The sequence below is a fragment of the Populus nigra genome, chromosome 10, assembly GCF_951802175.1.
Source record: "Populus nigra chromosome 10, ddPopNigr1.1, whole genome shotgun sequence".
NCBI lineage: Eukaryota > Viridiplantae > Streptophyta > Magnoliopsida > Malpighiales > Salicaceae > Populus > Populus nigra.
The window spans coordinates 15797076-15815246 of NC_084861.1; the positions used below are offsets into that span (position 1 = coordinate 15797076).

Here is an 18171-nt window from a genome sequence, read left to right on the forward strand (position 1 = left end):
CTTGCCGCGTTGCAAGAGGAGGAAGTAACGTGGATTGTTTCTCAGAAGTGAAAACGGCCATCTTTTCTTGATTTATTTTTAAATTTTCGTGTATCCAAAATCCAAAGGTAAAACCACGTTTTATGATCTATCAAAGAAACAAGAGTAAAACCTTTTTTTTTTCCAGCATTAGGTAAAAGTCAACGCTCAAATTTCACCACATGTAAATCATACGAGTAATTCATAGCTACAAATACACCTAACAGCATCCAGTATTCATTTTCTTTCTTTAATTCCAATGCCAAACGCCATTCCATTGATCCTACCTGCTGCATACAAGCCAAAGATGAAATTACGAAGAATTGCATGGTAAATGAACGTCCACTGGGATAAATTTAAGTTCTGTACAGCTTTATCAGAGAAGCTGCAGATCTGTGAAAGTCGTGTGATGCGCCACGGAGATTGAGTTCATCACCATAATGTGTGTTTATTGCTTCTTTGTTTCTTCAAAATCATATGAATTTGAAGAAAGAGAAGGACAATTCATAACAGTTATTGAAGGAATTTTGGTGGAACAAAAACAGATATATTCCACCCCAATAGTCTGATTTTGAATATTTTTTTTCTCATGCCAAACAAACGTTTTCTTTTTAACCAAGCTTGTTGGATGAATTAATGGTTGACGTGCTTCACCCCATTAATAGACGGAGCTGCACCCCTGGTTTCCCTGACATATGAGACATAATCACTATAGGTCAAGGTAAATAATGTGCTTTGGTAACGAGTCACTCGTATAGACTTCCGGAGTGACTCCGTAATGTGGCCAGTGTAGCCTGCTTTGCGCATCAGCGAGTCAATTGCCTCCTCTCTCGTCCAACCTGAAGCCAAAAAGCCAAAATTATAAGCAGGTGTTCGACACAAAAAGCTTGCATGTGTGGGTCGGCGTGAGGCTTTATAGCGAATTAAATAAGAAAAATCTCCCATTCTAGTAAACAAAATCAGAGTAAATAACTCAATCTGTATGTCTTGGCCAATCTACCAGAATTAAATAAGAACACAATTGGCTAGGGTCACCATAAATGTCAGGAATACGCATCCCCTTCCCCTTCCCCTTCCCCGTTCTCTTTCTCGATCGGATTGCGTTGTCCACTTCTCTCGGATAACCAAAAACAACTCAATCAAGTTAACTGGCATGCAGTAAACAACCACGTTACCTTCATGGGCAGCCACTTCAGGCAAATAAGTGGCACTTCGCCTTGCATTGTTATTAGGGTCAGTAAACTCAATAATCAAACCATGCTTTCCAACCTGCAAGCCAGGATCACATAATAAGTTGGAAAGGCAAGAAAATTGAAGAGGGTCACTGAATTCTGTTAAACATACAACTTGAAAGCATTTGCACGGAAAAACTTAGACAAGTTTCCATTCATTCTAGGTTAAAATTCATTTGAATAATCAAGCATTGCACCAGCAACACAGCTTATCAATCCTTCTCGTGGCTTGAGTTGAGCCTCATTGTGTCTTCTGAGCATCCAAACATGATTGCACTCAAAAGTAGGTACAGGGAGAGCCTCTTTTCACTACAACTTTCAAGGTCAACATCTACAATTTAGATTCTTTTTGTGAAATTCTTGATAAAAATTTAAACAAGAGTCATTACAGAAATGTATATTTGAAATCTTATTTAAGGGAAATGGCATTTTTGGTAATCAATGATGGAGCAGGCCATTATGAAGTTATAAATGAAATTTAGCAGGTGGCTGACTTTTTTTTTAGTTTGTCTTCTAATTTTGTAAATCTATGGGAGATACCTGTTAACAAAACATTAAGGTTCAGCAAGTTAAAGCACAGCCACAGTGTTAAGAGTTTTTTTGTCAATGGAGAACTGTCAGACCATATGAAATGGAAAACATGACTGAGTACTATACTATCCACAATAAAACTTGGTAATTTAGATATTAGAAAGTATCCTAACTCCAGTGTTCCAAAAACTCAAGCAAGTTAAAGCACACACCTCCCAATCAAGATAGTGGTTGGCCGTTTCATAATCAGTCAGAATGGAAACCGTGCATTCCAGAGTAGGCAATTCTTTAGCTTGTATAGGAGGGAATCTGCGGTCCCTCAAAGCACTGCAAGAAAGTGAAAATGAAAGTAGGGAGCCTCATTAATATGCCATACCAGACCAGAGTCACACCATGGGGAACAGCATAAGAAGGAGAATTAGATATAACAAGAGAATGCATCTGTGGTAAACCATTTCATAAGTTCAAATAAATAAAAAGCAAGGTTGCAGGACCAAACTTTATAGAAATGTATTTAAATGGTTGAAGCATCTCTTAAGTTTTTTCTTTGGGGTGGGGGGGCATGGGAGGAATCTTTGACTCTTGACACTTGACAGTCCAAAAGGAAAACAATTAAGATTTTTTTCCTCTCTACATGAATCCAAATCCATTTTCACATGCTCTAGGACTAGAATGTGATATAAGCAATTCCTAGCAATGGCAACTCAAAGGATAAGCAGGGCTGGATGTTTTGTAAAAGGAACAGAGTGGGTATGGGCCTGGAAGGGTATATGCTTTTTTTACAGAAATATATATGACAGCTACATAATTTGGATATAAAACACAGCAATACCTTGTTAAAGCATAGTCCCGGAATCCAGTAATTATGTACAGAGCTTCCAAAGTTCCAATGCATCCACGTAAATGAGGCTCACCTCCATTGACAACTTTCTTCCAAGTGACGAACAACGGGCTGAAACCGGAACACCACCATGTCAAATATGATCAGTTCTAGTGTGCATAACTGACAGCAAATACTTCTACACAGCACATTATCACTTTAATTCCACCTCTAAACAATTACAAAATTTTCTCAAAAATCATCTAAGACAGCATTCCCAACATGTATGAACTTGTTAAATATCATCTAACACTGAATTTCCATCAAGTAAAAACTTATTAAAAAATCAACACTTCTATGGAATCTAACAAAGAAGGGCCAAGTATTCAGAGAAACGATGAAATGCTATCGTTAAGCAATAATGGCACAGCTGAGAGATTGTTCAAGCTGTCAACACAACAAGAAAATCAACGAATCTCAAAATCTGAGCTGTCAATATTCACCCAATCCATGCAATTCAGCAAGTTGCTGACTTGACAACTCAATCTTCACGGTAAATAATTGTCAAGAGACCAAGATTTCACACAACAGGTTAAAAACAACATAAGTTGCTGTCACCAAAAAGCTGTAGAGATAAAACATAACAATGCAAAGAAGCAAAGATGGCATTCTAACCATCTAGGTGGTGGCCTAGTGGTAAGAGCTTGGGACTAAGGGGTTTGCTCCCTCTTAGGTCTCAGGTTCAAACCCTATGGCTGCTCATATGATGGCCACTGGAGGCTTACATGGTCGTTAACTTCAGGGCCCGTGGGATTAGTCGAGGTGCGCGCAAGCTGGCCCGGACACCCACGATAATCAAAAAAAAAAAAAAAAAAAAAAAAAAAAAGATGGCATTCTGACAAAAACATGTTTAACTGAACTCCACTAAATAAAACAATTTGATACGGCTAGCTAGTGAAATGTAGAATTTTGGCAATAAAAAGTTCGCTCTTTTTCACTGTTTCCCCAGAGCATAAACAAAGAAATTTAAGCAAACTTAAAAGTTGGCTCTGCATTTCACAATAAAAAGATCTAACATTTTTTCCTTTGGGACTTCGAACCATTATTTTCTTAAAATACAGCACTTTTGTAAGGTGATTAATGGAAAAAATAATGAAAAAACGAAATAATGCAAGATTCAATGAACAAATCATTAAAAGATACGCATGCACAGCATCATCCATGGCAAGTACAGTGGAAAAAAAACAGATAACTACTCAAAAATCGAAACTTTGTGATATTAACGAATCCAGAAAAAAAAAACCCAATTAAACCTGCAAAGCACAGACAGAATTCCACGCAATCAAGCAGCTTTTCCACTCAATTCGATCCCCCAAAAAAAGGCCCCATTTGATTCTAAGAAAAAAAACACTCAAAAGTTAACTAGCAGCCACAGAACAATCGAAATTCAAGAACCCACTTTAAATGCATGCGCGTAAACATATACGTGTATGTATAGACTGACGAAGAGAGTGAAGTAGAGATTACTGTTGGCCCTCATCGAAAGCAGGAGGAGGAGCATCCTCAGAATTGTAGTGAGCAACAAGAGTATCAAAGCAATACGCAGCCATTTCTCTATTTGCAGCCACCATGGTCTCTCCTTGCTTTCCTACCTTCCACCAACTCTCTCTCTCTTAAAGTAACCTAAGAGCAAAAAAGAAATGATCTTTGATGGGGTAATACCAATAAATCAATGAAACAGAGAGACCCTTTTGGTCCCCTGTTATGATGATGGGGAGAGACAGGGAGAGAGAAGAGAACGTACGAGATCTTCTTTTTTTTTTTTTTCTCGTTCGGTGTATTGCTGTTTGGATAAACAGACTAAGGTTTTCTTAGCCATGTTGAAATTCTTTTTATTTTATCCCCTCAATTTTCCCTTAAGGCCTAAACTAAGTTTTCTTCACTAGTTCTTTTACATTATTTTTGGATAGCTATGAAGTATTATTTAAATGCATTTGTTAATCTTTTCTTTTTTATTGAATTGATTTTAAAAAAAATAAAAATCTCATATTCAAATAAAAGTTACTAAAGGAGTTATGTTTTATAAAAGTTATCAATTCACATGTTTTTATTATAATGAATTCTATAATAAGCTCCAGTTAAGTATTTTTTTTCTTTTTAAATGGAGGTTGAGCAAAAAATTTTTGGCTTAAAAATAATTTATTTTTTAATTATTTTGATATATTGATATTAAAAATAATTTTTAAAAAATAAAAAAATTTAACATATTTCCAAATAAAAAATACTTTAAATAACAATTGTTATCACACTTTTAAACACTTTCTAAATAACACAAATATACAAGTTTAAATCTTGAGAGCTATTATAGTAATTAAAGATATATGTTTTTTTCCTTAATTTTATAAATTCTAAATCTAAAGATATTATTTGTGAAATATTATTAAATTAATTTGAATGCATTAAAATAATATAAAAAAGGTACCTTTTCAAAAATAGGTTTGGGCAAACGAGTAGCTAAGAAAAACTTCTCATGTTTGAATAAAAAAGAGAACCAATATTATGCTCAAGTTTATAGGCAATTTTTTTTTTGGGAACTCACCTTGTCTTATAATTCTTTGAAGACTATAATCAAATGATTTTAATTTTTTAAAAAAAAATTATAAAAATTAAAAAGCTAGTGATATTCTTAAACCTACTTGCACAACTAAAATGAGAAAGTGATTTTTCTTTCTCTTTTCTTTCTTAATCAAAATCTTGATTGTTTTGGGTGGGGGTGGAGATTAATTAAAGCCACCTTTCACCTTGCGAAGGCGGAGGGCAGCTATAAATGACTGTTGGTTGGGGGCGATGACTGCGTTGTTGATGCTGCTGAAACTTGTGGGGTTGCGGGTAGTCAACGTTCCGGCTCCAAGCATGAACAGTGAATCAGTGAAGAGATCTTCTGGTCTGTTGTTAAACTAATAGAGGAAAACACTGAGAAAGAGAGAGATGAAGAGATCTTTCCATTTGGTATCTGCCTTAGCTTTTGGTCTCCGTCTTGCTTCTTTTCTCTGTGTTGAGTTGTTTCCATTTCAATATGCACGTACATGTCAAGGGAAATCCAGATGTTTTTGGTTACGAGGTAGAGGAGGAGATTGAAGAAACCCCAGTTCTTTGTCTTTTTCATTAAATTAAATAAAGTTATCTACTTAAAGAAGCAGCATCTCAGAACTATCTTCTGATTTCAGATCCACTGGAAAAGAACTTCCGCGTGCCAAATTTTCACAGGGAAGAACAGAGATATCAAGTGAAGCATCGACATGCTCAGAGAGGAAATTCTAGGGTATGAGAGACCTATTCGAAAGCAGTAAATTGCCCCGTCTCTAACACAATAACATCACTTGATATCTTACTTGAAGTTAACCTCAGAAATGTTAAAGTCAAAAGTAACAAATTGCCCCATCTCTATCATGAACTATTAGGAATGATAAAATATCCAGATGAATTGGATATTTAGTTTGAGTCAGAGTCGTGTCTCCTCCTCTCCTTGTCTTTCAGGCGTTTCCTCCAGTTGTCAGGATCGTGAGGATGGTGCTTCTCGCGCCTATCATGCTTTTCATGTTTCTTTTCCTTCTCCTCGTGCCTCCTCTTCTTTCGGCTGCTTCCATCCTCCTCTGGTCTATCTTCTTCAGAGTTTCCTGTTGATGGATCACGCGTAGCCACCTTGACTGGCTCAGGTGAAGCCTCCTTGGCAATAGATGGAAGAGTACTTGGGTCTTCCCAAGCCCGAGGTGCCCTGCAGCAAGAGGTTCAAACCAAACCAAAAGGAGAGGGAATTTAATAGCATGCTACTTACTGGTAAAATAGCCTCAATAAACCTAAAGACTATTGCATGTATAGGCATATGTATCATGTCCAGCTGCTGCCCTCTAGTGCACCCACGAGTGGAGAGACAGATAAAACAGCATGTGATTCTTACAGTATCCGAACCACAAGCATGGGCGAACAATTCACAGGTGTACCGACCACTCACTGTTTCTATACAATAAAATATCAACTCTCCATGCTGTACACCAGTAAAAAATAACTAACAAACAACTAGCATAAACACAAGCAAGCAAGTTCCTCATAGGCCTTGCCCCTGATATCTTTCTACAATAGCACCTTTCGACCAATTCCCCCCAACACCACACATACACAGAGATTAGAAATTCCAAACAAATATGCTTCGGACAAAGAATAAAAATCACAGAATATTGATGCACAAATATGCTATAGGACCAGTTAGAATCACACACGTGTTGAAATAGTAACTACATGATGCATATATCATTAATCATTTAACAACCTTGAGAAACCAAGACCATCAACCCGTGCTGCTTCTGCATGCCCAGCCCCCAAGTCCTCTACTGTAGAACCTCGCTTAACAAGTTCTGAATACTCATGTTTATCAAGACGATTTCCTTGAGGTCGGCTAGAGCGCTTTGGAGCTAAACCAAGGGCCTCCCTCATGGCCTGTTCTTCCTCTTCCTTGATTCTCTGTATCTCTTCTTTTAAGAAATCTGCATTCGAACTCCCGGATTTTTTATCCCTGGCGTACCAGTGTAAATCCTTTCCTGTAAAGACAATGACGGAAAGAAAAGGTTGAGAATTAATTATAGCATTTTTCAAATCTCCATGCAATAGATAAAAGATAATGTCTGGAACTCTGAGACCATTAAGCAGCAACTATGAACATCGAAGAGTATAAAAAAGAAGCTCTGCGTTGCTATCCATATTACACCACCACATCTTTCTCAAGACTCAACAACACTACTTAAATAGTGGATCTGAACACCAAACAACGTAAACAAAAAAAAGAAAAGAAAAGTGATCCGCATTACACAAGTATCAAAAAGCAGACAGCCATGTCCATCTCAAGACCGAACCCCCACACACCTCAAGCGATCTACAGCACCACGCATGCTTGAATAGCTGCTATCATCCATTAGTTGACATTATTTAACGTTAAATAACAAAGACAAAAGCAGTTCAACATTATTCCAATCATAAAAAACATGCTGCATTGGAAAAACAAAGTGGCACTATTAATCACATTTAAGCTCTTCAATTTCCCAAACGAAAAAATCTCACTTCAACTTCCCATTTATGCACTAAAATTTCATCTACAGATTCCGTTAAATAAGAATCCTTTATTTTTCACTGGAAACAGTGAATTCTCAATAAACCCATTTACCCTTCACTATGCATCAAGAAGAGCAACAAGTAAGAGCTGTTCAGCAGAAGAAATTGAATAAGATAATACCTTTCTGCCATCTACCAACTGGTGCTTTGATACTGTGACCAAGATAATTCTCTCTGTGTTTATCGGCCTTGACATCATCCCAGCTAAATTCTGCACATCAACAACACCCCCTAGCGTTAATCTGACGCTGAAAACCAAAACCAATCAAAGTAAAGAAACCCCAAAAGATAGGGAAGGATAGAGCTTACGATCTCGGCCGCCGCGAACGCCGCCTCTGGTCGGATGATACATTATTTTATCTGTTTTTGATGGATGGAGGGGAAGCTGAGAGGAGGTGGAGAAGAAGAAGAAGAAATCGAGAGGGATAAAATTGTGAATTCTGTAAGTATATATTTGCTGATGAAAAGCATAAGCTAGGGTGGTTGTTCGAGTAATTCTGATAAAGAAAATTATTGATTCGATTTAAAAAAAACAAATTATCAGCCGGAATTAATATTTTAATTTTCTGAATTATAATAATTATATTTTGAAAAATCCCGGTATGAAATAATTTGATTTTCTTTTTAACCCCATGATTCTTTAAAACTAAAAATTAATTGTTATTTTTTATTTAAGATAATTTGGATTTTTCATGAATTTTCTCTAAAATTATTTTAAAAAATATTTAACACTTTCATTTCTTAAAAACTTTTCAAAGAATTTTACCTGAATTAGTTTAAAGATTCTGGATGATTTGATTTTTTTTTTCAATAATGATTACTTCTAACGAGTTAAATATTTCAAGTCATTAAATCCAATTCATCAAATCAATTTAAAATCGGTTCCGTATAAAAAAAATAGGCATTAAAAAAAAGTCAAAACTCAAGTTGAGTCAATAAGTCAACTTCCATAAAATCTAATTTGGTTTTTAAATTCTTTACAAAATAATTTTTTTTTATTTTAAAAAAATATAGTTTTGATAGAACCAAACCAACAAACCAGTGACGTGGTTAATTACTGCGATGAGAATAATGAATAGAGCACAGCTTGGTAGGCTTGGTTTGGCAAAGCATAAAAAATGCTTTTCGGAGTGCAACCAGCAGGCTGCCCAAAAAACAAACAGGGCCTTAGTCCAAACCTTAATCAAAACAAGGGCCCAACAAATGCATATGGGCCGGTGGCAAGCCCGCGGTTCTAAGAGAAACCTTTTCCTTGGAGGGGGGAGAGAGTGCAGTGAGGTAACATTGTATTTACTTGGATGGAGGGTTGGAATAGCCATAAAACAGCTTTTGGATAACTCATCTATGATGTCTGAGGTGGACAGTCATTGTATTTACTTGAATCTAAAGTTTTGATAACCCTACATCGATGCAACACCTCGATCAGTTGGACGGCTAGGCGGGCCCGGTGCCGGTGCCCCACCTTGATCAGTTGGAGGAGCAGGCGGAGTAATCCAATTATCTTCAGATAATGAAGCAACTGTCTTGGTATCCACTGAGGTAATGTAAAAAATGCTCGCCCTTCTCCTCTTCTTCGCAGGATCCTGCCGTAGGAAGTACTCATAACCATGATTAGAGGTTCATAAAAAACTTTCTACTCTCCCCCACGGATTTTAGGACAGGAGAAAATTCTTTCTGCTGGTCCTTTTCCTTTTTCTGGGCAGAGCACACCCTAAAACATCAAGGGTAGGATAAATGTGCTGAAACTGTGTTTCGGTGCGGGTAGGTGTCGGTATGGATATAATTTTAGAAACTGGTGGCATTAAGGTTCTGTGAAGTCCAGTTCTAGTAACATGGAATTGCTACGAGAGCAATCAGAATTACAATAATCAGCTCTTAGCAATTAGAACAATGCAGAAGAACATCACTAATTTATGATGATTTTGTAACTTATGATCAAACTAAACCACATAACAACACAAATCACAAGTCCCACCTGAGCAAAACTGTTCCCAAATTCCATGCCACATGTGATATCCCCAAAAACGTTCAGGATTTTGCCACAGGAAGAAGCCAAAAACAAAGTCTTTTTTCTTATCAAATCCAAAAACTAAGTCAGGAAGAGTTCAATGCAGAACACCAAGACGAAAAGTTCTTTGCGAAGTGTTCATATCGCAAGGATCTCAGAAATAGTCCAAACCAGTACCAGTTAATCAACAATTTAGATTCTCTTTGGCAATTCTAGCGTTAGCAACAGAGAAACCATATAAATGTAATGGCACTTACCAGGGTTGACTACTTCCCCTGGTAGGAATTTTTGAGGAGCTGCCTGCCATCCAGATGAGTCAATAGACTTTAAGCTAAAGAGTGGCTCTGTAGGCGACAAGGTGAGCTCAACGGATAGGGCTTGAACCTAAGACCTCACTTCCTCTCATTTGGGAGAATATCACTAGGCTAAACATCTTTCGGTGGCCAGCTCAAAGTTTAATTACTAGCTACTAGCTAGGTAACCTATATTTCCTTGATCAAGCACTTGAATAACAATGTATCTTTCTGTTCAAGATCAGCCTCTGGCCCTCTACAGGACTTGATCTCGGTGACCAAAAGCTATCCTGAGTAACCATTAAAGACCGAAAAAACCTCTACAGCACTATTAGCTCAACAAACTTGCGTTCAGTTATAGCTAAAAATTGATGTTAATATCTCGAATTCAATGTAGAAATCCTTGTTAACATGTAATTAGCCGAATTAGAGGGTAGCTTTCCATATATAAAAGACATATCTATATAGGAGTCTTGAAAGGATATACATTGCTGTATTCCTTTCATAATAGGAACTCTGTAAACCGACATATATATTTGCCTGTATAAGGCATTCCTCCAGGGAAGAAGAATAATAAGCAGAATATACATACAACCCTAAACCTTAAAAGTTAACAATCCTAACATGAAGCTCCTATGGATTCTATCGCACTCCAGTCTCTACAATACATGTCTACAAACACTAAAAACAGCCTCTCTAAAAACATGGAAAAGAAACACAAATTTCTCAGATCAATTAATGCTTGCTGCCACTTCAGCAAGAGGAGTCCAGAGGGTGGGCACAGGCAATTTCTGACATATCGGGGATGTAGGATCCAGCCTTAACCAACAGTCCATGCATAATTGCATTTGAGATGAAAGTAAGACCACAGTCAGGCAATAACCGCAACATATCACTGACTTCATAGTCCCCTAAGCATGTAGAACAAGAAGAAGCTAGTGAATGATTAACCTTGGATTGTAGCTTTGCTTGTGGATATAGCAACTTAGGGTAGCTTGCAAGAGTGGCCTCGTCGAGGCCAAGTTCGATTGCAAAGGAGCCTCGGTCAGTGATGGAGCTGCTATCTTTGCTAGAAGTATGAATGGAAGGATTGTTACATGCCATTGGTGCAGATATATGAAGCATATATGAAGCAACGGTTATGATTATGATCAGAAGTAGGACACCACAAGAAGTTCCAGTGGCACATCCTATAACATCAAAATCCGACTGATCACTGTGCTCAGTGGAGCTGTTCACGTTTCCTAAACTAATCAACTGTGCTCTGTCGCTTTCATGGCATAAGGCACAAGCGTTATCCTTCGACACACAAATTGCAATTTGAGTTCTCAAAATTACTGTGAGCATTGTTCACTTGAGAAGTGAAGATTGTCAAACTAGTTGACTTTAAAGAAGCTAGCCTCCGGTGAGAACAATGTCCAGCTGTCTTCGAAGAAAGTGGTGTTCTATGAATCTTTCCAAGTGAAATGCAAATACGAAGCCATACAAAAGAGGTCATATGTTCGATAAAGGTTTATGAAAAATGTTGCATCTATCCACTCATTTTGGGGCAGGAGGGAGTTTTTATGGGTGGAAAGTGAACAACTAAACCAATTCTGTGGGTAAGCCACACACCCTTTCAACATGGATGGAACACCATAGACATTTTGCGAAATTTAGCTACAGTTTTCTCTGTGTACTTAAACTGGTCTCAAACCAAGACCGACTGAGACATCAGTGATTACGTTCTATTTCTGAAAGCGATGAACGAAATAACGAGTTCCAAGGAGTGAAATGGAGGACGGATAAACAACTACCATTGCATTTCTATTGCATTCAAGCATCTATTGGCTCATGTGTTCGAAAACACTAAGATATAAATCATCTCAATTAACATCAAGAGCTCTAATTAGCAACCGAACTTTGTACAGTTACAAAGATCCTAACAAAAGTTCTACAATCATCACAAATTTTAGTGAAAATTAACTTTAGTGCATTAACTGTACAAACCAGGCATCATACAACACTCTCCGGGGTGCCCTGGAAGCTGTTTCGGTGACATTGGTTGGCGTTGGGACAGGCGAGTTTCGACATAGTGGACAGGTAGGATGCAACTTCAACCATAGATCAATGCACTGTGCATGGAAAAGATGACCACACTCAGGTAACAGCCGTAGCAGGTCACTATCTTTATAGTCTTGCAAGCAAATTGAGCAACAAGAAGTAGCTACCAAATCATCACCCTTTTCAAGCTTTTCCTTTGCTTCAGAATAAAGAAGCTTTGGATAGGTATTGAGAGTGGCTTCGTTCAGGCCTATTTCTATAATGACCGAGTCTTGACCATTTATGGACAAGGAGACATCATGAAGAGAATGGCCTGCGGGTATTGGTTTCCTGGAGCAGAAATAGGAAGCAAGAATAGCAATTGCCATTGCTGAAAACACGCCAATTGATGCCCCAAAAGTGAGGGCAAACTCACCAAAATTTTGTGGACGTGTTTCTACAGGACTACTGCTATTCATCTTCTTGGAATGCTTGTACGGCTAGCAAGAAGTGTTTTTGTAAATGGGGTTGGTTTAGATTTGTTTGAAGTTAGATAGCTGCAACAAGTGGCTGGGATGAAGCAGGCAGTGTAGTTCTTCAAATTTCAAGCAAGGAAGATATATATGAGGGGGGAAGAAGAGAGAAAAATCTGAAGACTCGAATCATATTAATCGTGTAAAACATTAAATGCAACTTGCTTCTTAATCCACTAAACCATTAATTTTCAATCGACGGCTTAGCCTTGAAACTGCGGCTAGTTGCTATCTAGTTTTTCTTTCTAAAACAGGTGCCTTGTTTCTGTGGTGACCTTTCGACGTTATTTTATCTCAAGCCCCTTGTCATCCCCTTTCTTGAATATATTAAATAAATATTGCATGGATACTTTGGCACGAAACAAAGAAAAAACTTTGAACCTTACAAAAAAGATTTATCTATACAACAATATAGAAGTATAAAGTTAATGTTATTAAATTCGAATCCCACAATACTCAATCAAGCTATTAAGTCACAAATTCAATTAATAGGTTAATTATCATATACTACAAATATATTTTATATCTTATATTATAAATATAACCTTTGCTATATTAGAAATGATGTAGTAAGTAAATAATTTTAGAAGGTGGAGGTACAAGCTAAGCATAGTAAATTCTTAACCAAATGGTTAAATCATTATTTTATTGAATTCGATTTGATTTGATAAAGTTTAATTAGATGTAACTTTAAATTCAATATGGACCGATTAGATTTAATAACAATTAGTTATTTGATTTGTGCTTCAACATAATTACTTATTATTATTGTGTTTTTTGATATAAAGAAAAAAATATAATCATAAATCAAAAAGTCGATACTTACATATCATGAAATATAGTAAAAATTATATATGTTAATAAAAACATGTAAGATCTCAAACTAATTTTTAATATAGTAGAAGAATAGAATAATATTGCAATTACTATAGTGAAATAATATTTTCTTAATTTTTTTATAATAATTTTTTCAAATAAATAATAACACATGTAAAGAGAAAACAAATATAAGAAAAACTTGTTTAAAAAAAAACTAAAAATTATAATTTTACCACCACTACATTAAAAATAATTGGTAAAATAAAAAAAAACATCATTTTCTTTTATTATTATAAAGATATCTAAATGATGTGGGGGAATTATTATTCACTCACACCTAAATCACTGTGAATTACAACAGTAATTCATAATGTTTTTTTCTTCTTTTTTATATTTTTTTTTGTTCCAACTTTCCTTTTTTTTATTTTTTTTTTCCAAAATTACTTTCCTTTTTTTTCCAACTTTTATTTTTTTTTCCATTTAATTTTTTAATTATCTTTGTTGATTTTACTTTTTAAATATTGAGCTGATTAAAAATTTCGCTTTGTATTTTTTTTCCTTTAAAATACTATGGATTGCTTTGGTGTTTTTTCACATAGTTTTTCTATTTTATTTTTTTATTTTTTTAAAATTATATTTGTCAATTTTTTTATATTGGGTTGATTGAAAATTTAGTTTCGTAATTTTTTTAAAAAAACATTGTTGATTGCTACAGTGTTTCCAACATGATTTTTTCTCTTTTTTGTGTTTTATATTTTTTCTTAAAATTGTCTTTGTTTATTTGATTTTTTTAATATTGAACTGATTAAGAATTTAGCTTTATAATATTTTTCTTTAAAACACTGTGAATTATTGCAGTGTTTTTCCATATGATTTTTTTATTGTTTTTTCTAAAATTATCTTTGTCCATTTTTGTTTAATATTAAGTTGGTTAAAAATTATAATCACAGTAAAGCTAAATCATATAAGGAAAGTAATGTAATTTTTCTCACAAAACACTATGAATTGCTACATTATTTTTCTAAATAGTTTTTTAATTGGTTTTATTTTATTGGGGAAAGCACTATAGTTTTCCTCACAAAACATTGTTAATTGCTACAACGTTTTTTCTCATGGGTTTTTTTCCTTCCAAAATTATCTTTGTTGATTTTTTTTTAATATTAAGTTGGTAGAGAATTTAACTTTGTAATTTTTTTTGCTTTTTATTAACAGAAAAGCTAAATCATGTGGCGAAAGTATTGTATCTTTCCTTCCAAAACACTGTGGATTACTATAAATCATTTTGTTAAATCTCTAAGTTTTGATCACCAACACAACTTTTTTTTCAATCATGAAATACTGACTTCATCATACATTTACTCATTTAATTTTTATTATTTATCTAGCACTAATACATAATTATAATACTATTAAATATATTTATTTTATAAATTTATAGCAGCGCACGGGCACGTATTTATTATATGTGTAATGTTTTTTTCTCGCTTGCCATCTGACGCAATCAATGGTAAGTGTCCTCCGTGGAAATATTTGCCTTTGTGTCTATAACACTCAACTTGTGATGAAAAAGAAATTTAATGTAATTAACTAGTTAGTTGGTTTTTTAAACAATAAAAGAAATTTAAAACTATGAAATTAATGTAATTAACTTAACTAGAATGAGATTTGGTGTAGATAAAGTACTTAATTTCGACCTTATCCTCGTGAACACGCACATTTATTGTGTATATAACCCTCGTCTGGATTTGCCTTTGGTATTAAAGAGTGATCCATCGCATCCTTAATTTGTTAGTTTTTTATTTTTCGAATCTAAATAAATTAGCTTCATTATTAAGGAAATATATTCCCTTCCTTGACTTTTAGAGTTCAAATTATATAAAAAAAAAATATTATTTTTTTAAAATATATATATACTGGTTCGATGAAAGAGATGTCCTTAAATTATTAGAAAAAGGAATTAGAAATACTAACACAAATTAATCCAAAAATATCTCTTAACATGTATTTACTGGCTTCACCGGGTTGACTTTGAGAAAAAAATGCTATTGACTTTGTTTTCGGCCGTCTAGGTTCTTGATTACTAGCTAGCTAGCCCGGCATTTCCTCGAGTTTGCACTTGGACAAGCAAGCTAGCTAGACATGATTGTGGATTGTGTTTCATTTCATTCGACTGCATGAGATTCCTACACGGTTGCTAAAAGATTCATGTTAGAATCTCTACTGCATTGTAGAGATTCCTGAGAGGAACTTTCTGGAAATTCTACACCACTTTTCTTCCATGTAAGAATGTCTACAAACGCTAGGAAATCTCTGGTTGACCTTACTGGAAAATAGAAAAAGAAACAATGTCAATCTCTCATTGCTGCCTGTAGATACTCCATTTGTATCTAAAATTAATCTCATGTATTGATTCATATTATTGACATGGATTCAACCTACAAATTAATAATAAATCGAAACAGTTTAGCTTTAAAAAAATAAATTTATTTTAATTCGAAAATAACCACACAACTAATAATAATATATTTATTACATGATTCTAAGAATTAATGAGATCTTGTTACTCTTATAAAAATCAACATCATATTATATATTTACAGAGGGACTTCTTGACTCGTGGAAACTCCCAATTTTTTTAACACTGTTCATCCAATAAAACTAAATCTATCTGCTTATCACTGATCACATGTTTGACACTTATACTTGCATCTTGCTAGCATTGCTTATTCTTCCTCACGCACCTCTCTCCACTTGTATCCAATATTCTTCTTGTTTGATAAAGTACCGTACTTGCTTAAGAACCCTCGCGCACACAGCCAATGATGCTAGTTCAGCAAGAGGCTCTCTTCCGGCATATACAGCGGACATGTAGGATGCTACGTACAGTCTACTCACAGCCAGTGATGCTACTTCAGCGGGAGGATTCAGGGAGAGGAGTGGGCGCCAGCGATTTCCGGCACAGCGGACATGTAGAATGCTGCCTTAACCAACAGTCCACACATTTGAGATGAAAAACATGACCACAGTCAGGCAACAACCTTAGCATGTCATTATCCTTATAGTCCCCCAAGCATATAGAGCAACAAAAGGGTTGTGAATCATTACCCTTGTGTTGTAACTTTGCTTGTGAATAAAGCAACTTGTAGTAGCTTGCAAGAGTGGCTTCGTTGAGCCCAATATCTATTACAACGGAGCCTTGGCTGGCGATGGAGCTGCTTTGGTTGGTAATTGGGTAAGATGGAGCTGGTTCTTGGACACCTCTGGAGCAGAAATATGCTACAATAAGTATTGTCATGATCAAAATTAGGACACCTAAAGCCATTCCCATAGCATATCCACTAGGGGCATGAATTGTGTGGTTGTAGTCGGTAGAGCTGTTCATGTTTCCTGAACTATTCAACCGTGTTTGATTTGATCAATTATGAATATATATATATACACACACACAGATGAGAGGGAGGGGTTAAAGAGTTTAAGAGGGGAAAAAACAAAGAGATAGGACAAGTTATGGTCGGACAACCTTTAGGAACAACCTGCAGATTGTTTGATAGTATTCAAGTTGTGGAGTTTTAGTTGTTAACGTTTCTGTCACTCTCATGGCATTCTTAGCGATCATTATCCTTTCACAGACAAATTTCAATGTCCGGTTTTTTTTCAATGTGGATTATTTTTCCATAAGCATACAGCAGCGCCACAATGCTAACAACCAACTGAAACAACAGGCCTAGCCACGGCGGCTATTGCAAATCACCAAGGATGAAGGCTAGTGAGGATCCTAAACGAATACGTCAAGGAAAGCGGCGCCAACAAAGGAGACCCGCAAGTGAAGAATACAGTGGGGGCGTGAGGTGACCCGTCAAGGGATTTACCTGTTTATTACTTGTATATTTTATTTTTTTACTGTGTATTTGTTACATGTAAAATTTTATTTTTTTAGTTTAGTTTTCAAACTTTGATTTTAAGCTATTAAGTCCTATTCAAAGAGCAATTAATTTTAAATGCTTATGAAAGATTAGGATTGGAAAAGAAAGGACTGAAATGAAAAATACAGCAAATATAAATGACATACCATAAGTTTTGAAACATTTATTTTAGTCCTCCAATTTAAACAATAACGTAAAATATACAATTATGGTCCTTCAAAATTGTTTTAATTTCATTTTGGTACAGAGATTTATTTTTGTTATTTTTTTGTCCCTGGTTGAAATAGGAGAGAGAGGGTTTGCCGAATTCTGATGATAGAGAAAAAAACTTGTCATTGACACCGATTTAGGCCACCAAAATAAAAGATTTTTTTGTCAAATTATTCTATTTGATACGGGAAATTCATATTAGATGTTTTTGTACCTTAAAAGTTCATGAAAAAAACAGATCTGAACTCAGGTTAAATTTATTATTTCGGGTAAAGTTCGGTTTTTAGGGTGTTTTTGAGGGTTTTGGGGGCCATGGCTAGGTTTTTATGGTGTTTTATAGATATTTTTTATCAAAAATAAGTTTCAAAACAGGATCAAAACAGTATAGACTTTGATTTTCTAGTAACCACAGTGATCATAATATAAGCAAAATAGGCAATATATCATCTAAGGCAATATATCATCTACCTCAATAGACGACATGTCATTTGTTGCTAGCATAGTTATCAAACCTAAAGCGTTTGGAAGGCGTTTGGATCTGTTATAATTACCATAAAAATATAACTTGAAAAAATACAATTAAAAAAATAAAATGATAT

The 18171-nt window shown here is 35.2% G+C and overlaps 3 protein-coding genes across 3 annotated transcripts; all 3 read right to left on the reverse strand.

Annotated features, from left to right (window-relative positions):
- Window positions 1-441: 441 nt before the first annotated feature.
- LOC133704735 (uncharacterized protein At2g38710-like) lies at window positions 442-4438 on the reverse strand. The gene is made up of 5 exons (XM_062129676.1): window positions 4129-4438; window positions 2614-2733; window positions 1994-2108; window positions 1194-1287; window positions 442-857 (listed from the first exon to the last, which is right to left on the reverse strand). The coding sequence occupies exons 1-5, from the start codon at window positions 4230-4232 to the stop codon at window positions 652-654; spliced, it is 639 nt and encodes a 212-aa protein (XP_061985660.1). The 5' UTR covers window positions 4233-4438; the 3' UTR covers window positions 442-651.
- Window positions 4439-5964: 1526 nt separating this feature from the next.
- Window positions 5965-8238, reverse strand: LOC133704873 (uncharacterized). The gene is made up of 4 exons (XM_062129912.1): window positions 8074-8238; window positions 7886-7975; window positions 6929-7196; window positions 5965-6376 (listed from the first exon to the last, which is right to left on the reverse strand). The coding sequence occupies exons 1-4, from the start codon at window positions 8114-8116 to the stop codon at window positions 6094-6096; spliced, it is 684 nt and encodes a 227-aa protein (XP_061985896.1). The 5' UTR covers window positions 8117-8238; the 3' UTR covers window positions 5965-6093.
- A 3596-nt stretch (window positions 8239-11834) lies between these two features.
- Window positions 11835-12709, reverse strand: LOC133704297 (RING-H2 finger protein ATL70-like). Its single transcript, XM_062129094.1, has one exon. The coding sequence runs from the start codon at window positions 12564-12566 to the stop codon at window positions 12033-12035; it is 534 nt and encodes a 177-aa protein (XP_061985078.1). The 5' UTR covers window positions 12567-12709; the 3' UTR covers window positions 11835-12032.
- Between the last annotated feature and the right edge of the window lie 5462 nt (window positions 12710-18171).